General features: G+C 40.9%; 2 protein-coding genes across 2 annotated transcripts in view; both read right to left on the bottom strand.

Moving 5' to 3' along the window:
* bmpr1bb (bone morphogenetic protein receptor, type IBb) overlaps nt 1–21,884 on the bottom strand; it is a 50,801-nt gene extending 28,917 nt beyond the window's left edge. Inside the window, exons 1-4 of the mRNA XM_030742772.1 lie at nt 21,721–21,884; nt 19,921–19,975; nt 19,210–19,279; nt 14,368–14,524 (exon numbers count right to left, since the gene is read on the bottom strand). The gene's annotated coding sequence lies outside the window, so the exon portion shown is untranslated. The remainder of the gene's footprint in view (nt 1–14,367; nt 14,525–19,209; nt 19,280–19,920; nt 19,976–21,720) is intronic.
* Nucleotides 21,885–22,246: 362 nt separating this feature from the next.
* Nucleotides 22,247–25,346, bottom strand: part of pdlim5b (PDZ and LIM domain 5b) — a 33,477-nt gene continuing 30,377 nt past the window's right edge. The window contains exons 9-13 of the mRNA XM_030742771.1: nt 24,577–24,757; nt 24,211–24,397; nt 23,630–23,750; nt 23,420–23,535; nt 22,247–23,318 (exon numbers count right to left, since the gene is read on the bottom strand). Coding sequence (XP_030598631.1) covers nt 23,229–23,318; nt 23,420–23,535; nt 23,630–23,750; nt 24,211–24,397; nt 24,577–24,757 — 695 coding nt within the window. The 3' untranslated portion in view covers nt 22,247–23,228. The remainder of the gene's footprint in view (nt 23,319–23,419; nt 23,536–23,629; nt 23,751–24,210; nt 24,398–24,576; nt 24,758–25,346) is intronic.

The raw sequence follows: 25,346 nt of genomic DNA, 5'->3' as shown, positions 1-25,346 counted from the left end.
AGAAAAAATATTTGGGGGTCATATAGAAATAGTTTCTATCAAATGTCTATTTTTATCTGTGAACAGCACTGTAAGACAAAAATTAGCCCTTCTCTCACAGAAGCAGAAAATGTCTGCAGTCAGCACACACTAGTAAAATCTACTCTGACTTCATGGAAAAGTGTTGATTTTCTGCAAATGATTGTATCTGGTTGTTTTCTACTCTCCTGACTCTTGGTGTTGGCTGTGAAGACTGGAAAGTTGTTGGCAGAAGCTTCTTATTAGACTGTTCCACTTTAAAACCTTCTGCTTTCCATATTTTTCACAAGGTATCCATACACCTGGTTTTGGTTATTATGATGTATCAAGCTTGGGAAACTATTACACACGTAAAAGGTACATGCAATGTCAAATGGCACAGTTAAGATGTGGAGAGTGTGAAGAGAATTTCAAAGCCAAATCACCAATACTAGAGCTCCCCAGAGAAAGAATTATTACTCTTGCGTATTCAGTACATGGTGTTTTCATTAGGTTTTGAGGAAAAAAATAAATAAAACTACATTCAATGTATTTGAATCGTCTCAACTTAAAAATATAAACTACTAGTTCCCTCTTTCCAAACTACTGCACAAGGGTGTTAGAATCCTACTTAAGTATTTTAATAGTGCACAGGTCAAGAGGTATATTCAAAATATGTAGTCTGATCTACTATAGTGCAATTTATCTGCAAAATAAAAACCAGTTAAAGCTTTAAATTCAATTGTATGTAGTACAAAGTATAATATTTCCTTCCAAAATTTAGTGGTGTAGAAGCAGAAAGTAGCATTATGCACAAGTACTTAAAGTACAAATACACTGAACCTGTACTTTAGTAAAGTACTGAAGTACTATTAAATCTGTTATATTTCTACTGGTCCTGTTGTTAGGCAAAGATGCCCCCACATGCCCCCCCTTCTGGGCACGGCCCTGCTACTGAGAACAAGATGACAAATGTGGGCGGCGTCTGTTCAAAGTGCTTTTGAGATGTCAGATTCTATAAAATGGGAGCACACAAACAAATGAATCCTGCAGAACAACAAAATCTCCATACAACGTAATACTGACAGTACTACTGGCTTGTTTCTCAAAACTGAGTCACGCAGCTGGGTACACTTTTCATACCTCGTTAGTGGCTTTATTTTTTATTTCCAATTACAAGGAAACAAGCCCTTGTTCCACCACATTTGTCACTTTGTACCGGAATAAAGGTTAATGTCTCAGTATGTCTGGATTAGTTAAGTGTGACAAATTTCCACACTTTCCCCCATATTGGTCATGTAATTTATACCCACTTCTTTTCTGATCTAACTTTCACTGACAGCAACAATAAAAGTGCATATTCCAATAATATTTTCAGTTCACAGTCATAGTAATTAATGGCGCCATAGGTCCTATGAGAGTGGGACCAGCTGCATGTTATGTCTTGTCACCAGTCCCAATCTGTTTGACACCTTCGGCCACATCTCTCTCTTCCGATGCCAAGAACACTGATGGAGTACTGGTCTGAGGACTCTTTGTGCCCACCCTCAGAGAACAAACACTATTAAGACTCGACAATGTGCCCCTCTGCCCATCCCCAGGGTGCAGGCAGTGCCAGCGTCTGTAACTGGAGAACGGAGAGCAAAACAGCTGCTCCCAGTCTATCCTGCATCTGCCGCAACTGTGATTTCATGGAACAAAGCGAGAATGCAACCACACGGTTTGACTGCCTGTTCAGTCACACTCCAGCCATTGTCCCTGTCACTCTCTCTCTCTCTCTCTCTGTCTACCTTCTCTGGTTCTGTCAACCGACGCATGAAGCATGGCACAGATATTTTTCTAACATTTTCAATCTATCATCAGCAATTGCTCTGCCTGGTATTTCTATGCTCGCACTCTTCACTTTATATAACTTCTTTCACCCCCACTTCACACACTTATCATGTAAAACAGTGGTGTACCCAGTTGGTCACCAAGGCCACTGTTTGAGTTCTTTCAACTGACTGATGGAGGGTGGGGAGGGTGGGGGCTTGAGTAACTGCTGTCCCAAAGACAGATGCGTCAGACAAGCAGACTGTAGCTACCAATTTAGCTATGCCTGCTATTATCAACTACAGCAGCCCTGCTACTCTTCATAAGAGTAGTGCACTGATTTAGTAATGAAAATTTATGAATTTAGGTGTCTTGCAATACACAGATTTACAAAATAAACACAGGAAAATGTTGAATGGACTGGTAAACACCACTTCAGTTTGGAACAAATCTGACAGTGTTATAAAGTAACAATATTGTGGATGTGCCTGCCCATGATTTAATTCCCCTGAAGTTTAGACACGGCATTAATCTCTGGTAAATTTCAAACAAAGACTTCTTATTAAAATTCTTATCACAGAGCTTTCCATGCTCTTTGACACTTTCTCAATGAGGTGTTGACGGCAGCCCTTGACAGCACACCTGAACACTGATCCCTTCGTGGCTGCATCTCTTCACTACATGAGAGCAGAATGAGTTTATCAGCTCTGTCAGACATCAGAATATTTCTATCTTAGAAAGGTAACATTTTTTTCACACACCCACATGCACACCCACAGTTTTTTTTAAACTGAGGATGTGTGAATAGAGGGCATCCCATGCACACAGGGCAGGGGTAGCAGCCCCTCTTATGAAGGATACATTTTTGTTTGTATGAAAATACGCGCAACTGCACACGACTGCAATCGTGTAAAAGTTCCCCCTCACGTATCTGTTCCATGCTGTCGACTGGCCATTAACACTCAACTACAGTACTATACTGGCAAGCTATTCTGGTGTATAAATAGGGTGTACATTTCTGCAGTCCTTTTAGCCCCTTGTTTGACCTCCACTTCTCTCAGTCAACCCAAATGCACACAGTTCATTTGATGATTTAAAGCTCAAACATGCAAAACAAATGAGAGGAGACACAGCTGCTTCAGACCGCTGGTTTAGTTGCCAAATGAAAATACTGTAATAAAGAAAATATCATGATAGAATGCTGACATTTGGTAATTACACAAATATAGCCGAGCCCGGCAGGTTTGTTTGGAAAATAAGAAAAAGTAAACATAAACCAAAGTATTTGACTACTTAAAACTGGAGCTTTTTTTAATGATTTTGACTGAGTTAAAGAATGCTCCTTATTATCCCTGTGCAATGAAAAATAATAATACATAACAAATTGCAGTTGTCTGCTAATTCACTAACATGCAGGGGGTTTAAGACTCCTCCAAACCCTGAACTTTGGCTGGCAACTTTTTTGAGTGGAGCTGACTCCCTCTAGTGCACTTTAGCTTAATTAGGATGCATGAACACAGTATGTTGGTGAGGAGCAACGAAGTATTAAAAACATATACAACAAGTTAATAATGCAAAGACTTCTGGGACAGACATTTAAACTGGAAAACAGAATAGGTAAGTCTGCCTTTCTTACCCCAACATAATGACTCCACTATGAGCTGTTAAATCTACCACAAATTGGGCTCAGCTTGGACTTGCTGCTATAGTTAGATGCGGCAAGGCATGCAGCCTGTGTGGCTAAGTGCCCATAGGTACAGCAGATTGTCAGTCCACCAGACAGGCTGTCTAGGAAGGATCAATACAGGATTACAGACAAATCCCTCCCTTCAGACCTTGTTTGCAATTATGCGCAATCCTGAAGTGTTAAGTTTTCCCTTGCACAACTAGATGACTCAAGAACCTTCTGACTGTCAGGCAGGCAAAAATACCAACCTTCTGCTTCTTGCCATCATATTTTAACACAAAGCGGTTTGGCAAAAACAAGAAAACTGACATAAGTCTTCAAAATCTCAGTTTTCTTAAAGTGTGTGTGTGTGTGTATGAGTGTGTGCTTGCATGTGTGATGATTGCCATCACCATGTGTGTCCATGCAGGGAGTGGAAAAGAAAGAGAAACCGAGGAAAACTGGCTCACACAGTGGACAAGTTTCACTTTGCAGGGTCCTATGAATAACAGAAACAGATGATTGACAGAGTGACTGACACTCACAGAAATTAACTGGGACAGCAGGTTCTCTGCTGCCTGGAAAAAATCCATAAGAGCAACCAACAACAACTGGTCTGGAAGCACTTAATACATAATACAAAAGTGTTAGATCCTGAGCAAACATCACCCTGTGAGGCTTTAAAACGAAACTGGTGCAGAAGTGCCAAAAACTGCACTTCCACCAGGTTTACCCCTCCAGGTAAAATGCCAAATTTTTAAAGTAAAAATAAACTGCTGAAGTGAGTTTCAGCCTATACAGCTAATTCCCCTCTACTAATTCCCCAGGAGGATGAGCTGATTAACATATATATACTTAGAAAGTATAAATAGCCTGGCTGACATTAATAAATGGATGATTAATTGTTCCGTAGAAAAGGGAGAGCTTATTTGGAGAAAAACATCTGTTATCATGTCCTGTTTTCCTAAGACATGAAAGCATAACAACCATCATGATTTAAAAATATTTTATTGAATGTGAAATGACAAGGACATTCTGAAATGGATTTTTTATGTAAAACCATTACAACCATTAAACACCATCCTCACTACTATATCATAAAAAAAATCCTCATAACTACCATTTCAACTTTCAATTCAATTCAATTTTATTTATATAGCACCAAATCACAACAGTCACCTCAAGGCACATAATATTGTAAGGTAAAAACCCTACAATAATTACAGAGAAATCCCAACAGTGAACATGACCCCCAATGAGCGAGCACTTGGTGACAGTGGGAAGGAAAAACTCCCTCTTAACAGGAAGACACCTCTGGCAGAACCAGGCTCAGGGAGGGGCAGCTATCTGCCGCGACCAGTTGGGGTTGAGGCGAGGGAGACAATTGTAATTGTCAATAATAATTTAACATTTAATTCAGGCTTCAAAAAAACAAACAAAAAAAAAAACCCCTGCAAACTAGTGTGTGCATTCGGGGCAGTGGTTGTAAACCTTGTGTGATTTGAACATGTTTCACACACCCACTGAAATGGCAGCTCAGGTGTCTTTATAATCTTTATAATTTTATGACAGTTTCAATATACCCTGAAACTACCACTTTCCTAGATTTAACCCACACTAGTGGATCTAAAATCCATCTTAATAAATGTGAGTCAAATTTGACCTTTTAATGTACAAAAAAATTGTAGGACCTGTACAACGGTGTAACACTTTAAAATATTTTCATTTTTGTTCTTTTTTTTTGGCAATTCAGGAAAAATTTCAGGCTAAAACAATTATATTTAGTATTTTTTTGTTGTTGTTGTTGTTACTGCTGTCAAGTGTCAAAACAGTATGTAAGGGTTAAACAGTAGTAAAAAAAAAAGAAAGAAAAGAAAAAGAAAAAGAAAAAAAGAGTGTGGCCAGCTTATTCAAGAAATTGACCTACCCAATATACATAGCTTTAAAAAAAAGAACACTTTTTAATCAGTGTATAACATCAAGTCAGTTAAATCTTTGGGATATTGATCTAGTCAGCTGTTAATTAGTTTCAGCTGTTTTAGTGTTAATGAAATGGACAGCAGGTGCACTAGACGGGCAACAATGAGACAACCCCCAAAACAGGAATGGTTTAACAGGTGGGGGCCTCATCTTTTTCTGACTGTTTTTCACTAGTTTTGCATTTGGCTAGGGTCAGTGTCACCACTGGCATGAGGTGACACCTGGAGCCTATTGCGGTTGCACAGGTAAGCCAACAACAAGTGTCAGAAGGTTTGCTGCGTCTTTCAGCACAGTCTCAAGAGCACGGAGGAGATTCCAGGAGACAGGCTGTTACTCTAGGAGAGCTGGACAGGGCCGTAGAAGGTCCTTAATCCATCAGCAGGACAGGTATCTGCTCCTTTGTGCAGGGAGAAACAGGATGAGCACTGCCAGAGCCTGGTATGAATGTCTCTGACCAAACAATCAGAAACCGATTTTATGAGAGTGTCGTGAGCGTCCGACATCCTCTAGTGGGCCCTGTGCTCACTGCCCAGCACCATGGAGCCATGACTGGCATTTGCCACAGAATACCAGAATTGTTATTGGTCCACGACTGGCGCCCTGTGCCTTTCACAGATAAGAGCAGGTTCAACCTGAGCACACGCGACAGATGTCAAAGAGTCTGGAGAAGCTGTGGAGAACGTTATGCTGGCTGTAACATCATTCAGTATGACCGGTTTGGTGGTGGGTCAGTGATGGTCTGGGGAGGCATATCAATGGAGGGACAGGCCTCTACACGCTAGGCAATGGCATCCTGACTGCCATTAGGTATTGAGATGGACCCATTGTCAGACCCTAAATCAGACTCTAAATCCAATAGAACACCTCTGGGACGCCATGTTTCAGTCCAGCCAAAACCACACCTCAGATAGTTCAAGAGCTCAGTGACAAGCGAGTACCATCAGTATGAAAGTCTGATCATCTGATCTGGGACAATATAAACAACAGCCAGATTTACCAAATTTTTCCATACTAATTATACTGCTAACCAGTTTCCCATTGGCAACTGAGCAAATCTGACCCTGAACAAAGATTTAAATGTGCTTGGTGGTTTTAAAAGCTCACAATAAGTTATCACTACTGTAGCTTTGAATCTTTCTGTTCTGTAAAGTTTTAAAAAGCTTTTTTTTTTGTTTTGTTTATTCTCCACAAAATACAAATAAACAATATACAGTATAAACAATAATATAAAAATCATGTTATCCAACTTTTAAAAGGAGCTGCTAGCTTTAACTTGTGAAAACGAGGCAAGTAAAAGGGCGAGCAGACTCGCGCATGCTGCATACTGTATACCCAAATAAAACATAACCGCTCTTTAGACGAATGATAGACAAAACAGTATTTCTTAATTGTAACATGGATATTTTAAACATATCAAACCAGAATGGCATTGAGCCAAATCCCTGTATTTACTTAGCTAAATCCAAGAGCTTTTAAACTCTGAAAGCAACACTGCCAAACTATCAACAAGAGGGGAACACACATCTGTCTCATCTGTCAACACATCCTAACAGAGCCAATAACAAACCCTGAGCTCCCAGTGAGGTAGCAGAGAGGTCAGTTGACTATGTATATGTGTGTCTAAGCAGAAGGAGAGGGCAGAATAAGTGTCTATTCACAGCATGCTCAGTCTGCCCAATCCCCTGGGAACTAAAGCCACAACGGGCAACCTGAAACCCATGATGTCATCCTCAGAGAGCACAGGCTACTAGGACCAGTGAGAAAGTGTATCAACCCCAAAGTCAACATCACACAATTGCTGGGTTTAATTGTATTTAAAGTGGAGCAGCTGTGGGAAATTAAGAGGTTCACCAGTAAAGTATGGTACCTGTGTAAAGACATGCAAAATCTCTCGGCTTGACGAATATTCTACACTGACCGAAAAATTCTGCACCGGCCTTATTATATTGGTTATTATGGCCCAAGTGGCAACTTTGGTGGAAAAAATGAATGCAACATTATAAGCTGTCTCAGTGTGAAGCCTCAATTTGAGCTTTTTGCCATCTGGGTGTTTTGAAACCAAATGTGATTAATGTGGTTCTAACTGAAAAACAGAGGGACCCTGCATGCTCGTACAGTAGCAACTTGTCAGTTGCCAGGTAGGCTCAAACTAAAGCATGCATACTGGAGCTTTCTCCTCCTTTATGACTCTGATGGGACCATAATTAAAAAAAAAAAAACATTTTTATCATCAATAAGACTCAAATCTAGTGACTGAAACCATAAACTCATCAGCAAAATGTTTACTAAGGGTCATACATCAAGATAGCTGGGAGACTGGACACAACAAGAGGAGTTGCTTTTTGTTGGCCATTACCAAGAACGCAGGTTTAAGGCACTTCCACACTGGCTTCACATTTTTCCATCCTTTATATACAGTCTATAAATGCATCCACACAGTCTGTGGATGCACTTTGCTATTCTAGCTAGCCAATGCTAGCTGACAATTTTACCCTCTTGTCTAATTCTGTTCACTTCTGGCTCCACAAAATGGCCCCAAAGGTCAAATGACAGACTTTCAAAATGATGTTTCACAAATCAGTGGATGGCATCACAAAGGCTATTTTCATATTTTATATGTTTTGGCCACATCTTTAGATTTGCTATCCTGCGCTCGTGGGTTTGGGCAACTACTAATGATTTGAGTCATTAGTAGTTCCTTGTTTTCGCTTATGTTGTGACAAGTCTTTTTCACCAGTCGCTAAATCGTTTGCCCAGAACTCTGCTGATTTCTTTTTTATTAGTTTTTGGAAACTGCAACCCAATCACTTTGCTTTTTTTTTTAAAGCTTGTTTGTTTCTTGTTTCTTGTTTGTTTGTATCTTATTGCTGACATGGAAACATGAACACCTACAGTACACAGAAACCTGTACTGCACGTCCTGTGCAGTCAAAAAGTTTTCTTCACATTACAAATGACTTCCTTATGACCATCATATCTTGACTTTCTATCTTGGTTTCCATTTTTTGGTTTTCCAACCTTTGATATATCTTTAATTGTTTTTTTTTTGGGGAGGGGGGGTGGTTTAGCCTCACCTTTTCACTTTCATAGCCACCTCTTCTCTTACAATTCCACCTCATTTTAAAAGGAAACTCTTAACCTTTGTAAAGGTTTACACATGAAGGCCAAGGGTAAAATCACTTGAATCCTTGCTGTGAGGGCACTGTATGTTAAAGGCTTATAGCTTCCACACAAATACTGACACAAGCCTACCCAAACTCTAACTGAAACACTTTTATGCTTAGTTTTAAGTTTTGTTAAAACATTTTTAAATGTAACAAATTTTCAAAGCAGAGAACCTGAAAAACAAGAAAATTTGCAAATCAAATACTTTTGGTAGGGGATGTGTATCTTATTGTTGCTGTGATAAATTACTGGTTGCATGAATTAACTTACTGTAAACCATGCTTGTTTAAAAGTGGGGATTAAAGTTTTTGTTAGCCTGCAGATGGCTCAACATGTAGAGGTGTATTGTTAACTGAGTGCCCTAGTATTACATACAGAATTACACCTACTCTGGGTCTCAGCACAGCCAATACAAAGAAAGTAACTTTACATATTACAGAAATACATGCTTTCTAAACTAAATCAGATAATCACACTGATTGATATCAGTCTGCCTTCATTTCAAAACTGCCCTCTATTTAATTCTTCTTTTAGAAAGCAGTTCCTGAGCTGCACTTGTCTCAAAATGAAGAGGTTAGTGGAAAATTATAGATTAAAAACATGTCTTTTGATTTTTACACTGAGATGTAGTGATAAATTTTCCTCAGAGAAGAAACAATGTGATCTGAGGTAAAGCAATGTCAGTGGAGACCCAAAGAGGTAATATTTTTGGTGTGCGCGTGTGTGTGTGTGTGTGTGTGTAGAGAGAGAAGGAGAGGACAAAGGGTCAAACATGTCATCACATGCTACACATGATGGATGGCAGTTTCCTCCTCCTCCGCAGGTTTATATCAAAGACTTCTACTGCTGTTCAGCTTAATGGTATGCAACGACAGCTACAAGGCTTTTCATCTGAAGTGTCCGTCCAACACAGATATATAGAAACTGGATTCTCAGACCATTGCAGACTATATCACTCTTAGCTGGTGGGTATTACCCCGTCAATATCATCAGTTTGCTGCAGCGTTTTCAGACAGTAACTAATGTTATCTTTTCAGATAACTAATAATGCTTATGTACTTAATCCTATAAATACAACACTATGGTCACCATGAAGGTTGGGATGCCGTGTTTTAAGCACTAACTACATCCTGTTTAAGACTGAAAGTGAAGTGGGTAAGAAGTCAATGAAATGTCATGATGATCCCTTACAGCATGTTTATCGTTGTTTATCGGATGCTAATCAGCAGTTTTGGCTTTCTCTTGATCTGTGCAGTTTGCATCTGAAGGCTCTGTGTGAGGGAATGTAAACAATCCTGGCGACTAACTACGGTCTCATTATGGCTTCTGTTTGTTTATGACACTAATCTGTGGTTATTGGCCTTCAGGATGAAGTCATAACTGTTGATGTGGTTTTTTTGTGTGTGTGTGTCACTGAAGGAAACTGTGTCCTTGCATTTGATTGACAGTTTACCACTGTAAGCTATTTTACATCTGCCTAACGGACAAAGCACATTCGCAGTCTACCATGTAGATGATAAGTCTCGTGCATTTGTGTCACACACACAGACCAGTTTTCAGTGAGTGTGTCATACTTTCCCCTTCTCCCATGCAGCAGTCCTGCACCTTCACTGGACTGGCTTGTGATCAAAGTCTGCTAAATTCATTGGTGATGATTCTTCTTCACGGCTCAATGTCAAAGCAAGGAGACAGCACACTGAGTTATACATGCCGGGCATAGAAACAGCTGTCCTGTCACTCTGTGTCTAATGAAGACAGACAGTGGGTAAAGAAACGATTGGACGCAGTGATCCATCCATTGAATTCACAGGGGATTGAAATGGCTATGAACTCCTTTTGTACTGGGTCCTCAGTATAAATGTGTGCTTCTGCACAAGAGAATAACAGCCTGATTGGGTTTCTGTAGCAACATATCAAGTGCAACAAGAGATCTATGGTAAGAACTGAATCTTCAAAGTCTGCCCTTAAGTATTATTTATGTTCTTAAATACAGCCAAACTTGTATTCACATAAATGAATTAAAAGTGCATCAAATGAAATTCTGGTGTGACTGAAGAAATACCTTAACCTTAAGGGCTATTCACCACAAGGCCAATGCATTATCTTCCAGTTTTAAAGAAAGTAATTTAGACTGAAACGTAATGTTTGTTTCCCTTTACCGATGTTCACCTCTCAGCTAAGTTGCATAAAGGTGTGATGCTGGAAAAGGCAGAGTGGATACAAGAAGCAAAGGAGGAACGCATTAATAACTAGTGCAATTAGCCAGTTGTTTCTTCAGCTCAGGAAAGTCAACCTAAAAATCTCCTGCATGCAAATGCTCATGCAGGCAGTCCTTTTAATTATTGGCCTTGGTAACTAAACTTGTTCCTGCCACAGAAGGGTCAAACAGAGGCTAAAAAACATTCAGTATGCTGCAAAAAGGCAGAAGACAAGGCATCATATGCTGACCACTAGGCTGACATCATGAAAAGCATCCTATTTCCCTTGTTCAGATAGGGAGCTTCGCTTGTACTAACCTCTTGTATTAAACTTGACAAACGTGCACGCAAACAACAGAATGTACCATTCCAAACATGTTGGAACAGACAAAGTTTGTTCTGAGTAAAAACCCTGAGGGCTTTGTCAGAGCATCTCTCAACCCCCTTCTTGTATCCCAACATCCCTCATCCCTTCTGATGAAACCCTGGGGAAGGTTCAATTTTTGTGACTAAAATCCAGCTTTGCCCCTAAAGACTGTCTGTCTCCCTTTGCTATGTTTTGCTTGGTTTAGGCCAATTTACTGCCTGCCATTATACTATTACCACTGTCAAGCCACCATATTCCCACAAGAGAGAGAGAATATTCCCACAATACAGTCCTGATCTGCAGCTTGCACCAACACTGAAACCTAGTAAAGCAACACTAAAGAGGACCTCCATGAGCACTGCCAACAGGCCTTATTGACAAGTTCAGACCATTAGCTTTACTCTCTTGTTGACACTGGTTTGCCGTGATGCCTCATCATCAGTCAGTCTTGAGTGCTTTGGATGAATCCCAGTCGTGAAGCTGGAGATCTGGGAAATAGCAACCAGAGGCCAGTCCACACGCAGACAGTGGCCAAAAAACTCTGCCTCTTCTCTGTCAAATGCTGTCAGCGTGACTGTGGCCGTCCTGTGTGTGATTGATGACCGTGGTCCTGCATATTTCTGCTGCTGACACGTGCTGCCTCTGTTGGCCGGGAGTCCTCTCTGTTCTATTTTGTTTACATTATTCATGTTATTTCTTTGACCAACCCAGCTGTTGAGTGCATGTATGGAAGGGGTTTTTCCATGCCCTCAGTTGTCCAGGTATGTGTAACAAAATCTTGAGTTCTGTTTTGAAAACCCTGGGAGTTCCAGTCGTTTTCACATTTGAGGTTTTTCTTTAAGCCCCCCTCTTCTCCCCTTCCCTCTCGCCCACTTGCACTCCCATGGAATTGTCCACCCAAGGCTTCTAACTGCTTAATTTGTAGCACTTCCAAAAAGTAAAACAAACACAGGTTAAAAAAAAAAAAAAGTGGGCAACACCCAGCATCTTGACCACTTTATGTAATGAAGCAGAAAACAGTTCTTACTTGTACAAAGTTCTGTGTTTAAATCAGACATTTTCAGCTTACCTTTTACGTTGGGATCAGTGACAAAGTTACTAATCTTTCTCAAAACATGAGAAAAGTGCAAGACATAATGGTTGTCTGTAGTTGCAGCACGCAGATGAAGAACAGAAGGAGCACCTGTTGACTAGCACACACACACACACACACACACACACACACACACACACTGTACACACCTCATGTAACTTTAGGGAGTGAGCATTAACTCTAAAACAGGGAGGTGGCTGCAGACGGCTGCTTAAAACACCAAACTACTGCATTTGTTTCAAGATGCAGTCTTGCAGGTTAGTCACTCAAACTAAGCTACTTATTTAATCATTTGCATGGTCGTAAACTGAAGCAGCTGACACTGAAAGGTACACATGTTTGACTATTTAAACATAAAAAAAAGTTCATCAATTTAACCAAATCACTCCCATGTGTGAGTGCGTGCATGCAACAGGCATTCAGACAGCACAGCATGTTCCGGATTGTACATTTTCAATGCTTTACAAACAGATGCACAGTAGCCGAGGGAATCTGGCTGCAGGAATGAAACTAATTATAAATTCCTTATACTCTACATGCATGGAGCAAAAGGGCCAATGAAAATGGCAGTACATAAACCAAGAAAGCGTTTTATTCCCCAGAAACCATCTTCTGATCCCGAAAATGTAATCTGTGCATTGTGGCATGGCAACATTCATGTGTGACTGCAGCTCCACTTGTCGCCACGTAGAAGAAATTAACAGCTGGAACTTCTCTTGGACACCTGCAATAACAATCCAGCATGCAGCAGGTTAGCTAGCTTCTCTCGCCTCTCTTTCTTTGCATTGTCATTTGATCCGGCCTGTGCTCTACATAAAACTCTGAGAGCTACAGAAGAGGTTTGGAAAGCAAAGCAGAGAGGCCGGTTTCTTCTCAGTGTGGCTACAATGGTAACTAAAGATGAAGGAAGACCAAAAGATTGATGTGGCCAACATGTGTTTCCCTTGGAAGTTAATTTAAAAAGCAGAACACACTCCACGTGTCTGCACCAAGTCTTTCTAGACCACAGTTTGAACCGTAGTATCACACAGCCATTTTCAGAGTTGCCAGTGGGGCTGGGTGGATAAAATAAATACGATAATATTACTAAGCGGTCACATTTAAAACAACAGTGTTAAGCACTGACCGAGCCTTCAAAAGCAGTCGCTTTAGTTGTTTCCATATCATCACCTGAGGACAAACTGAGCACAACTTTAACTAACTCATTTAGGAGGGCCTGGAGCTTTTCTTTCACTGATGTCATCAGTCATCTTTCCCACAAATACAGAAAAAACAAGTAACTTAATCACAATTGCGTGTGGGTCAAATTAGGCTGAATGCCAGTAAGTAGTATTTGTAGCTGTAAAAGGTTGATTTCCAATATTTCCAAAGTAGCACGATCCACAATAAAGCTCCAAACAGAGTAAGTAATCTCCCCTGGAAAGCGGATCACGGAAAAAATAAAAAAGAATCTGTTGCGTGAGTTGGGAAAGCCCTGAAAATCGTGACACTTCATTGCAAATGCAAACTGTTTTAACAAAGAACAACAGCTGTCATTAAACTGTAACTACCCACCAGGGATATATTCAGCAAACAAGGCTTGGACACTTGCACCTACTGACACGCAACACACAGTAACATGACTCACCTTTTGTTTGCAGCAGTAGTTTAGTTAATCTAAGGTTATAGCGCTTTTCACGAAGTGCTGACATGAGTTTGACACCTGTTACCTGTTTTGGCACATTCCCTAATCTCGCAACTAATCCCAAACCCTGTCAGGGATTCCAATGTGTGTTTTGTGTGACAGCGCATGTGTGCGCGTGTGTGCGGTTGTTTCCAAATAAAGCGGTGAGCAACTGGGATCCAAACATCACAACAGGAGCTGACGACACACTGAAGTGAACAATTAATCTCCAAACACTGGAAGAGCAACCGACAAATGTGGAACACTTTTTTCTTGGCAAGCTCTTCTTAAGCGGTTCAAGGTAACGTTGTTTTTAATCCTCCGCACACAGAGCACTTCATTCTTCACCATTTGTTCCAGGATGTGACTTGGTCTTTAATTAACAGATTAACATTGATATGAGGTGCCATTCTGAATATAGACTCACCTGATGTGATCTATGCAAACCCAACTTCTTCTACTGAAGTATCCTCATCCTCCTCCTCTATCCCCAGGCTTTAAAATGCAAATCTCAGATGTCAGCACATTTCCTTGCAGATTGCCTCACAGGTATGACTCCGAATGCCCTCTGCCTTCTCCCAAACCTATCGGAAAACAAAAGACACACACGAAACCCATTTTGCGATCTGTCATCAAGGGCTGGGAAGCAGGAATAACATGAATGAGGCAGAAATTGATTTCATGTGTTTCTCCATCTCCTCTCGCAGTCTGACTGGCACTCGCTGTCACTTCCTATTTAGCGGACAAGCGTGGGGTTCAATTGCAGAATCAGATGTGGTGCCGAATAAGGTCGACAGCAGTGCAGACGTGCTGACGAGTTCAGAACAAAGCTTTTCAGATTAGTATGTTGAAAGATCAAACTGTCAGAAGAGATCACGGTGACATGTTTTGGATGAGGTGAAACGCAGAGCGTGCGCTTTATACACATATAAGGAAATATGAACTTCTCAGAAATGAAAGAGGGTGCCATAAAACATATTTCAGAAACCTTGAGACAATATTATATCAGCAAAATTAGAGTGAGTCACAGCTGGGTGCAGTGCTGAAGTAAAACAGTGAAGTTCCCTCGTGGTTGAAACAGGTGACTTGTACTGTGAATCTGGGTGGCCTCACCGGCATGTATTTTCTTAATAAACCACTAAGTTATAGCATAATTATAGGCTGACAAACTCCCTGCGTGTCAGACTTGTACGTGTGAGTGAAACTGCTGACACTGTCCTATTAGCTATGTGAACTTATATTTAAAACACGCACGCACAAAATAAATGAATAGCTTTTACAAGCAGGAAATATTTGCATAACTGTAATTTTTGGGTTTTACTGTATTTTTTTTTTCATGCACAGCTGTCTTTTATTTGCCTAGGATCCAGCTGCAGATGGTGATCCATTGTGAACTTTAACACACAGATTCTTAACATTCTTTGTGGGTGTGAGTTACTCTCCAACTCACAGTGGTGTTTGGCTTCAGGACCCTTTTCTTTCCAGCCAGCAGGTCACTGTCGCAGTAGGCGTTCAAACAAGCCTCTCCCATAGATGCAGGCTTTTACTAACCTCTCTGCAGTAACTCTGTTTTTCACAGTCTGGCATGGCTTCAACTCCCTGAATGAACACCACTCAAAGCAAAAACTCCATGTTGGTGCTGCATCAGCATATTTCGCTGTGTATGATAGGTCTTGCAGTGGCATGCTCATTGCTTAATGTAAAAGGAATGCTAAATTAAACAATGTAACAAGTCACCTCACTGCTGAAACCAAGGAGCAAAATTAGAATTATATCCATGGACTATATACGTACACCGACCGAGAATGACATTATGAACACTGACTAGTGATGTGAATAACACTGATTATTTCTTCATCATGGCACCTGTTAGTGGGTGGGATATATTAGGGAGCAAGTGAACATTTTGTCCTCAAAGTTGATGTGTTGGAACCAGGAAAAATGGGCAAGCGTAAGGATTTGAACGAGTTTGACAGGGGCCAAACTGTGATGGTTAGACACTGGGTCAGACCATCTCCAAAACTGCAGCTCTTGCAGTGGCCACTATCTATCAAAAGTAGCGAAACAGTGACAGGGTCATGAACAGCCAAGGCTCACTGATACATGCGGGGAGTGAAGGCTGCCCCGTGTGGTCCGATTAAACACAGCCAGCTGCTGTAGATCAAATTGCCAAAAAGGTTAATGCTGGTTCTGATAGAAAGGTATCAGAGTACACAGTACATTGCAGTTTGTTGTGCATGGGGCTAAATAGCTGCAGATCAGTCAGGGTGCCCTTGCTGATCCCCGTCACCTGCCAAAAATATCAACAATAGGCATGTGAGCATCAGAACTGGACCGTGGAGCAATGGAAGATAACGGGCTGGTCTGATGAGTCACGTGGATGGCCGGTGCATGTGTGTCACTTACCTGGAGAACATCTGGTACCATGATGCACTATGGGAAGAAGGCAAGGCACAAGAGGCAGTGTGATGCTTTGGGCAATGTTGCCCAAAGCAATGCTGGGAAACCGTGGATCCTGCCATCCAATTGGATGTTACTTTGACACATAGCACCTACCTAAGAATTGCTGCAAATCATGTACACCCTTTCATGGAAACAGTATTCCCAGATGGCTGTGACCATCATTATCAGCAGAATAATGCACCCTGCCACAAAGCACAGATGGTTCAGGAATGGTTTGAGGAGTATGACAATGAGTTTGAGGTGTTGACTTGGCCTCCAAATTCCCCAGATCTCAATCCATTTGAGCATCTGTGGGATGTGCTGGACAAACAAGTCCAATTCATGGAGGCCCCACCTGCCAGACACCACAGCACACCATCAGGGGTCTAGTGGAGTCCATGCTTTCATGGGTCAGGGCTGCTTTGGCAGGAAAAGGGGGACCAACACAGTATTAGGCAGGTGGTCATAATGCTATACTTGATTGCTGAAATGCACTATGCGCGTAGGCTGTAATAATATTTTTTTATGCAAAAAACATTTTACAAGATCAGTCTCAGTTACAATCAATTACAAGATGAAACTAGAGGCCATCCTGTGATGGAGTCACGCCTTCCATAATGCCAGTGAACTCTCAGACCACATCCATTTTCAATCAATATTACATTTTCATACACCCACTAGACACTTTATTAGGTACACCTCACTTTTGTATTCATAACTGTCTTGGTTATTTGCATGATAGATTCAACAAATTGCTGGAAACATTCCAGAGAGATTTTGGTCCATACTGACATGATAACATCACACAGTTGCTGCAAATTTGTCAGCTGCACTTCCATGATGGGAATCTCCTGTTCCACCACATCCTAAAGGTGCCCTATTGGTGACATGGTGTGTTATCCTGCTGGAAGCAGCCATCAGAAGATGAGTACGCTGCGGTCATAAAGAGATGGACATGGTCAGCAACAATACGCAGGTAGGCTGTGGCTTTTATACAATGCTCAGCTGGTACTAAGGGACCTACCTTAGAACCAACTGTGCCGAGGAAATATCCCCCACACCATTAATTCACCACCACCAGACTGAACCGTTGATACAAGGTAGGAGGGATTCGTGCTTTCATGTTGTTTAAATCCTACCAACTGAATGTTACAGCAGAAATCAAGATTCCTCAGATCAGGCAATGTTGTTCCAACTGTCTGTTGTCCAACTTTTATGAGCCAGTGTAAATTATAGCCTCAGTTTCCTGCTTTTAGCTGACAGGGGTGGCACTCGGTGTGGTCTTCTGCTGCTGTAGGTTTGACGTGCTATGGATTCAGAGATGCTCTTCTGAATAACTCAGTTGTAACAAGTGGTTATTTGACTTACTGTTGCCTTCCTATCAGCTTGAAACACTCTGGCCATTCTCCTCCGACCTCTGGCATCAACAAGGCATTTTCACCCACAGAACTGCTGCTCACTGCTCAATTTCTCTATTTCGGACGACTCTCTGTAAATCCTAGAGTTTCCAGTGTACTCAGACCAGCCCATCCAGCACCAACAACCATGCATGTTCAAAAGTCACTTAAATCACCTTTCTTCCTGATTCTGATGCTCAATTTCCAGGTCATCCTGACCATGTCTACATGTCTAAATGTGCTGAGCTCCCGTTATGTGACTGTCAGATTAGATATTTGCCTTAACAAACACTTAAACAGGTGTACCTAACAAAGTGGCTTGTGAATGTAAACCAGATAAAGATAAATCATAGTGGAAGCTACAAATTGTACTACACAATTAAAAGGAATATTCCTCTCTTGGTCCTGCTACTTCTGGTGCCCTTGCTCAGCACTCATGTGTCAGACCGTGCCTTGCTCCTCAAACCTGCATTTCAAGGGCACACCTGTAAGGTTTCGTGACCGTTTTTCACAGCTGTGATGCAAACAGCCATATATAGAACTGCCAAAGTACTCAGACTACCACTGTGGTTACAACAGGTTACACAAAAACAACACCAGAAGGTTGAAAACAACACAACCGGCACTATTCTGGCTGGTAATCATGCTGGCCTTGTTTGATAAAAATATTCCTTCTTTAAAAAAACAGGCTTGCTTGTAGACTTAGTTTTATGTGATATCTTCACTGAATTGTTTTGGGTTCTTTTTTGTTTTTTTGTTAATGGCTGTATTCTCCTTTTAATTATTAATAATAATATTTTGCATTTTTGTATCTCTGTGGTTATTTTTTCTTGTCTCGGCATTATCTTAACTTTACCATACTTTCATTTCATTTCGTTTGGTCTTGAAAAAAAGTTCTTTTTGTTATGAGATGGTACGTTCATAAGCCTTGCCATGCTCTACTACATTACTCAGGTAAGAGTTTCTAAAATTTGCTTCACTATATCAGATGTTGATCTTCTTCATTTCAGGCAGTCGGGTCAGCAGAGGGAGTCTGAGTCTGGCCCAAAACTTTAGTGGAGAAAACTGGATTCTATTATAGTCGGAGCGGTTTATTTTACATAGCCTATCAGCAGGCTCAGCAGAAAGTCAATTAGCCTGCCACTTTGGAGGCAAATTGCTGCAGAGACGGCATTACAATCTCAAACTGCATGCACATACACACACACACACACACACAGGATGGGCTCTGTCAAATACTACCTCTACTGCAGGAAAACAGTCTATCTTGATCAATACAGCTTTTAGTTTTGGATTACATTTTCTTCACAATATCATCGGTTTGGAGCCTCAAGCGAGACCACTCAACTTTACATTTGTGAGTTCACATTTAAGAAAGGAGCTCAGTTTTACAGGCAGACAGATACAGAGTGCACGAGAGTTTGACTTACCATCCAAACCCGGGGCGTCAGAAAGCATCCTGCCACTGAACCCAGCCACAGCTTCAGCACTTGCCTTTCTCTGGAAGAAGAAGAAAAAAAAAGTGGAATTATTGGAAGGAGCTCATATGTCTGTCATAAAACTGCAGACTAAAATTTCAAACTCAGGTCATTTCCCCACTTTCACATTAACCCAATCATGCAAAGTACCATTATCCTTTTCTGCTCATCTCCTCTTTTTTTTGTATACCCCCTCTTTTTCTCCAGTAATAGGATCTAAGCTTTGTCTTGCTGAACTCACAGGTACACTTTTTGCCATCCATTTATCTCTTGCCAGAGACCTTACATAAAACAATGAGTGGGTCATCTGTACTTATGTGCTTGTGAATTAGCATTAATTGTCAAAATCCCAGGTGACCCTAAGCTAACTGGAACAAGATCAACAATATCAGATTGGAACAAGTGCTTCCAGGTTAATGATATCCAGAGAAGTAATAGGAAAAATCTATGACTGGCCATGATGACAGAAACTTAGTAGTTAAATTGAAGAATTTAATGAAGCGCTGGATTAGATTTCTGAGAGAAAAGCAAAGGCTTCCCAGGTGACACAGATGTTAAATACGGTTTCTGTTTCAAAGAAAAACTATATGGAATTTTAGTATGAGATGACAGACAATAGCAGACAAGAAATACATGAATGAGTGACAGATGGAAAAGTCATACCTGTGGAAAATTCTTGATGCCCCTCCTTCAGTGAGTGCACACAGAAGAGAAGAAACTAAAAGAAATGATGAAAATATATAAAGTCCTGGCAGCTGGAAAAGGCATTGAGCAAAGTCTGCCTGCAACCGAATCGCAGATAGTTTGTATCTCGATATACTCCATTTGTCTCTGTGCTCGTGTTACATGAGTGTGAGGTGATGAACTAAAGTATTCATTATTGCTTTTCTTCTCTCCTGCAGCTTCTACAAACCCTTTGGGTAAACCCCCCCCCATGTATTTGGTTATTACCTGTGCAGTCCCTCAAATACTGCTCCTATTGAGCTTGTTAATATGCGGCAAATATCTCTGCCTGGATTGGCTGTACTTGCTTCCTGTAATTATAAGGGAGGAAACTTGAGGTGAAGGGTCGCAGCTTGCTAAGTTTAGCCCTGTGGACAAATCCAGACAAACACCAGTATCTACCCACAGTGATCTGGAGTTTTTGTGCATTTATGTGTACCTGAGAGTGCCCCTCTGTGTGAAGGTGCTTGTGTGTGCCCTCCTGCAGTTTTTATTTGAAGGCAGTATAACAAATGTACTTGTGAAATAAAATAATGATTAATATACACCTATGTACAACGCTGTTTCATTTAAAATTCAGATTTTTCTAAAGCCACATTTACACTTTTCCATTTGTGAAGGTTTCAATCAACCAGATGAAAAAAATCTATTATTTAATTACTCATAGTCAACACTGCACTATATACAGAGCTCTGTGGGAACTCCATCTGACATTTTTCACACAGGGCAGCCCTCATGCTGCTGCATAACTGGCCTAACAAGTAGAATATACACACACTGTTAGCCACCAGTGCCAGAGAGTCCACCACACTGAAACACTTGTAGCAGGAGTCTGCGGTAGACCACAAAGAGCTGCTTTGCCAGCCACCCTCACTTGACATGCCATCCTGCTTAAGGACAGGCGTGACTCCTGCCAGGGCTGGAGCCAGGGCAAGAACTGGGTGGTGGGCGGTGGTTTGATCACTCTCTGTGAGCTTAATATTACCAAAGAAAACACTCACTCTGTTGTGCCTCAATGAGCTTCTCTGTCTTGTAGAGAGTTAGAGGGCTGCTGAGGTATTCCGAGTCTACACCACAGACCTGAACGAGGTGCAGTGCTCCCAGCCGGGATCAGAGATCGTCATGTAAACATGAGACGATGTCACAGACAGTTTGAGTCATCCATTCAAAGGTCAAGAATTTCCATTGAACAGTACCTTCAACTGACTGTCAGACATAGAGGCAGTGATAATTTTACTGTGTATGTATGTATTTTATTCCCTCAGCGCAGAAGTCACTAATCAAATCAATCAGAACGTGATTGCATTGATTGATTGATGGAGTTGAGTCATTTTGATATGTAATCATTTGAATCAAAAACTGTGAAAATGTGTTAACAGAATCATCACAGCGCTTCACTCAGTTATGTCACTGGATAACAACAACTGCAGCTCCGCGCCGGTTCTTCATCTGATCGGACATTAAGATCAATTTAAGCATCATCATCACCGTCGTCACAGACTCCACCAATAACGGTGTTCAGCGTCGCGCAGATCGCACACAGCAGCTGCTGCCGCCACCAAGCAACCCCATCGTAGGCAGCTAAATAAGCACTTCAGCTGAGTTCACTTGAACAGAAGCAAGGAAAACAAATCACGGACCCCTCCGGGTTTCAGTGACGAAAGCCTGGCTATCCAACGCAGCTCAAACTGCGCTCCTAGTGAGACAAGAAAGGCTTCCTTTTTCTAAAAGTATACTCACCTCCTCTTCTTAAAGCTGCATAACAAAATCCCAGTCGGTCCGGATTTGAAATCTATGTATTGTAACCATGTGCGTCTCTGTCTTGAGGAGTTTTCCAAGTGTAGGCAAACGATGTCTTTTGGGGGCTGCTTAAATCTGGTGTCCCACAGCTCCCACCTCTGACGTCTTGGAGAACGGCAATAATCTCAACTCATGTAGGGCGCAGTTATTTGAGTATCACTGGAAAAAATACTGAATATCACTGAATGTGTTTGTGTTGTCTGTTATCCCTCAACTCTGTGACTGTGTAGCTTATAACGGGTATGAGACAAAGACCAAGTGTGGTTTCTTCCACCCCTAGAGATTTGTAAACTAAAGTATGGGTAAGTGCCTGCCTCTGAAGCTTCTCCAGAAAATAATGGTTCCAACTGGAGATTTATAGCAGACATAAGAAGCCATGATACATCACACACTCACCACAACGCTTAGTGAATAAACAACAATAGAGTGTTGTGCAAAAGAAGAAAATAAGATGGTTTTGAAAAGCTGTGCTGTAGCCAATGTTGGACTCTTTTATTTAAATGAATGCATAGAAATTGTGCAAAACAAAGAAACAAAGAAACAAAAAAAAAAAAAACCTGACAGCAGAACTCAAATTCTGAAAATATATTTCAAAATCGTTTTGGTAAACCTGAATCCCACAAAAAAAAAAATGTTACAATAGGTAGTCACAGCGGGAGTTTCAGAAATGCTTCAGCGCAAAATAAGAAAAATAAAATGCATTTTAATGCCAGAAGCTGGTTCAATACAGTTCCATATGGATATTCACTGGAAGGATACTCACTTAACCTTTTAACTACTGAAGTATAGACACTGCAACATGAACAGAAACAGCAGGATGTCCCAATTTTATTCAGTTTGCATTACAGAGTCCTTTCAAAAATACTCCTGGATGCATTAATAGTGAAATACCGTATGCACAGTGTATAATTTGCACATTTTAACACATTACTGCCTGGTATTTTCATCTAGTGGCAATAACTAAATACCACATCATTTTAAAACATTAAAAAAAATTACTACTGATATTATTTTCCATTTTTTTGCCAGAACACATTGACTGAGTGATCCCTGTCTAAAATATACTTATTTCTTTACTTAAAGTTAAATAAGTTTAATTTCAAAATCATGAAAACAAATTTTTTCTCATCCTCCACACACCCCCATCACAACAGGATTTTTAAAAATCCATCGGTGTAGATATGAAACTGACAAAGGAGTGAAATGCGCTGAATTTCCTCTTGCATATTCTACTAAAGTGAAATGAAATACCTGATGATAATAGTTAATAGGACAATACTAGAGCAGAAAATAAAGCTTACAGTGGAATATTTGACAAAATGTTGTTCTTAAAAAATGCCAGTCAACCAGTTTATTTTTTAATCAAGAAAATATTTAACATCTGCTTGAAATATAACTGCTGCAAACTGACACTCTGACCCCAACTTCTGTATATTCACAGGGTCAGCTCAGATGTTGATGGTGTGGGCATGTTTCTTGCACAAAGGCTTGTCTTTTTTGGAGAAGAACGCCTGACCTTCCAGGTTAGTAGAGCACACCTGCAGAGAGAAGCAGCTGTTTTACTAATGCAATATTGGCAGCATTTACTTCGATTTAGTCCCAACTCTTGTTGCAGAGAGCAATTATCTCCTGAACCTACCGCACACACAAAACAGGTGTCGTGCCAGGTAAATCCTAGAGCCTCCAAGAACTTGTCCCCTGCCTCAATGGGGTAGTCGCAGCCATGACAATTGGTCCCAAACAGGCTGTAGTAGTCTGAGTGAACAATACATTGAGAACATTTTAGTCTGTTTGAACAAGCGATTTTCTTTACAAGACCTTGTTTACTGTGGGTGGGCTCCCACTGAACCTTTTTCACAGTACGGCTGTCCATCTTCCATGTGAAACGTGTTGCCCCTGATTGGCTGGTGGCAGGCTACGCAGACGAAACAGGACACATGCCAGGTCTGTTTCAGGGCATTCATGACCTCCTAAGAGAAAACACATACAATTTGAGCATAAAATGACATAATATGGTCAGTGCTGTTTTCATTCAACATGACTCAAAAACAGTGACTTCTATAGTGTTAGCAGACAGCAGCTGCTTAAGTCCAGACAACCAATTCAAATTTGTTCTGCTGTGACTGAACACTGCTTTAAACATACGATTGTATGAATACATACATGCACAGATTACAATATTAAGGAAAGTTATCTGCAGCTTATATATGTACAAAATAATGCTATAATCACATTAGCAGTAAGTTCTTATTTGAACATATCCCCACCTATTACCAGAATAAAAGTTACAATCCACAATGTCCAGGTGCTGCATATTTTTTAATGTGCACTTCAGTGAATCTGATCAGTCTTTGCTTCATTTCCTGAAAACAACTGGAGGACAATGTGAAAGAGGTTCTAGTTAAAGTGGACAAAAACACTTTAACCCACCCCCAGAATCTTCTGTTGGCAGCGGGCGCAGGTGGGAGCAAAGAACTGCTCGTAGCAACGCACACAGTACACCTGGTTCCCCTCTTCCACAAATCCACGGTCCCGCTCAGCCAGGGAGGAGTGGCAGTGAGCACAGTTGAACTCCTCAGGGTGCCATGACATACCCATGGCTACAAGGAATGGTCCCCTAGTTGGGATAAGCAGGGATCATAAACAAACAAAGCTCCACCTGGGGAGTTTTACACATAAATTCTGCATAATATGCTGTAAACTATATAGACTTTTACACTTATTTAAATCTTCAGTCAATGAAAAATGTTTTATTGTTCCAAAACTTCCTGGGTGAATGCAGTTTTTCGGACATACCTAATGACATTGTTGCACTTGCAGCACATTGGGGTGCGTGTACCAGCTGGGATGTGCTCAGCCTGCTGTACCAGAGAGTTGAGGTCCTCGGGATGTGGTTGCGGGGTGGGGCGCTCTGGTCCTTTTGGAGCAGGATTGGCGACTTTGCCAAATGAAGGAAGTGCTCCGCCCTTAAAAAAACCTAAATGGGTGCAATTATGGGTCAGAAGACTGAAAAAAGATAAAGTCCTGGTTTATGTTTCAAAACAGAAAATAAACAACTAATAACTAATAATTACTATAAGCAATATTAGAAAAAAATAGATTAGGGGTGTGTGGTCAGATGAAGAAAGTCAATTATTTGATAACTTCAATGCCTGAACCTTGACTGAGCCACCCAGGTGTGATTTTTTCCTACTGAGGAAAACAAATTCCAAGACACCTGAAAAAACAGAATAGTTTTTAGCAGATCCAAACTCTTAATGGAAGGGCAGGATTTCTATGTCGTTAAACTCAGAGGACACTGGGACTTTTGAAGCTGAGGAAAATATGTTCTTGTGTACCCGTTTGCCTTTTAGACAGCAGCTCTTTTACTTCAGTCTGTTTTTGTGGCTCTGATTTTATCTCTGCCCTCCTCATAGCTTCAGAAAAAATGCACAGAAAAGCTTTTAATCCAAAACACAAAGAAAAATGATTTTCTTTAAAGTGTGATGGCAATTAAATTGCCAAAATTATAAATTCATATAAATACTGTAAATATGAGTGATGCATAGTGCATTCCACAAAGTCGC

This window comes from Archocentrus centrarchus, chromosome 12 (genome assembly GCF_007364275.1).
Source record: "Archocentrus centrarchus isolate MPI-CPG fArcCen1 chromosome 12, fArcCen1, whole genome shotgun sequence".
NCBI lineage: Eukaryota > Metazoa > Chordata > Actinopteri > Cichliformes > Cichlidae > Archocentrus > Archocentrus centrarchus.
The sequence above is the reverse complement of the archived record's forward strand: the minus strand, read 5'-3'. Positions and strand labels throughout refer to the sequence as shown.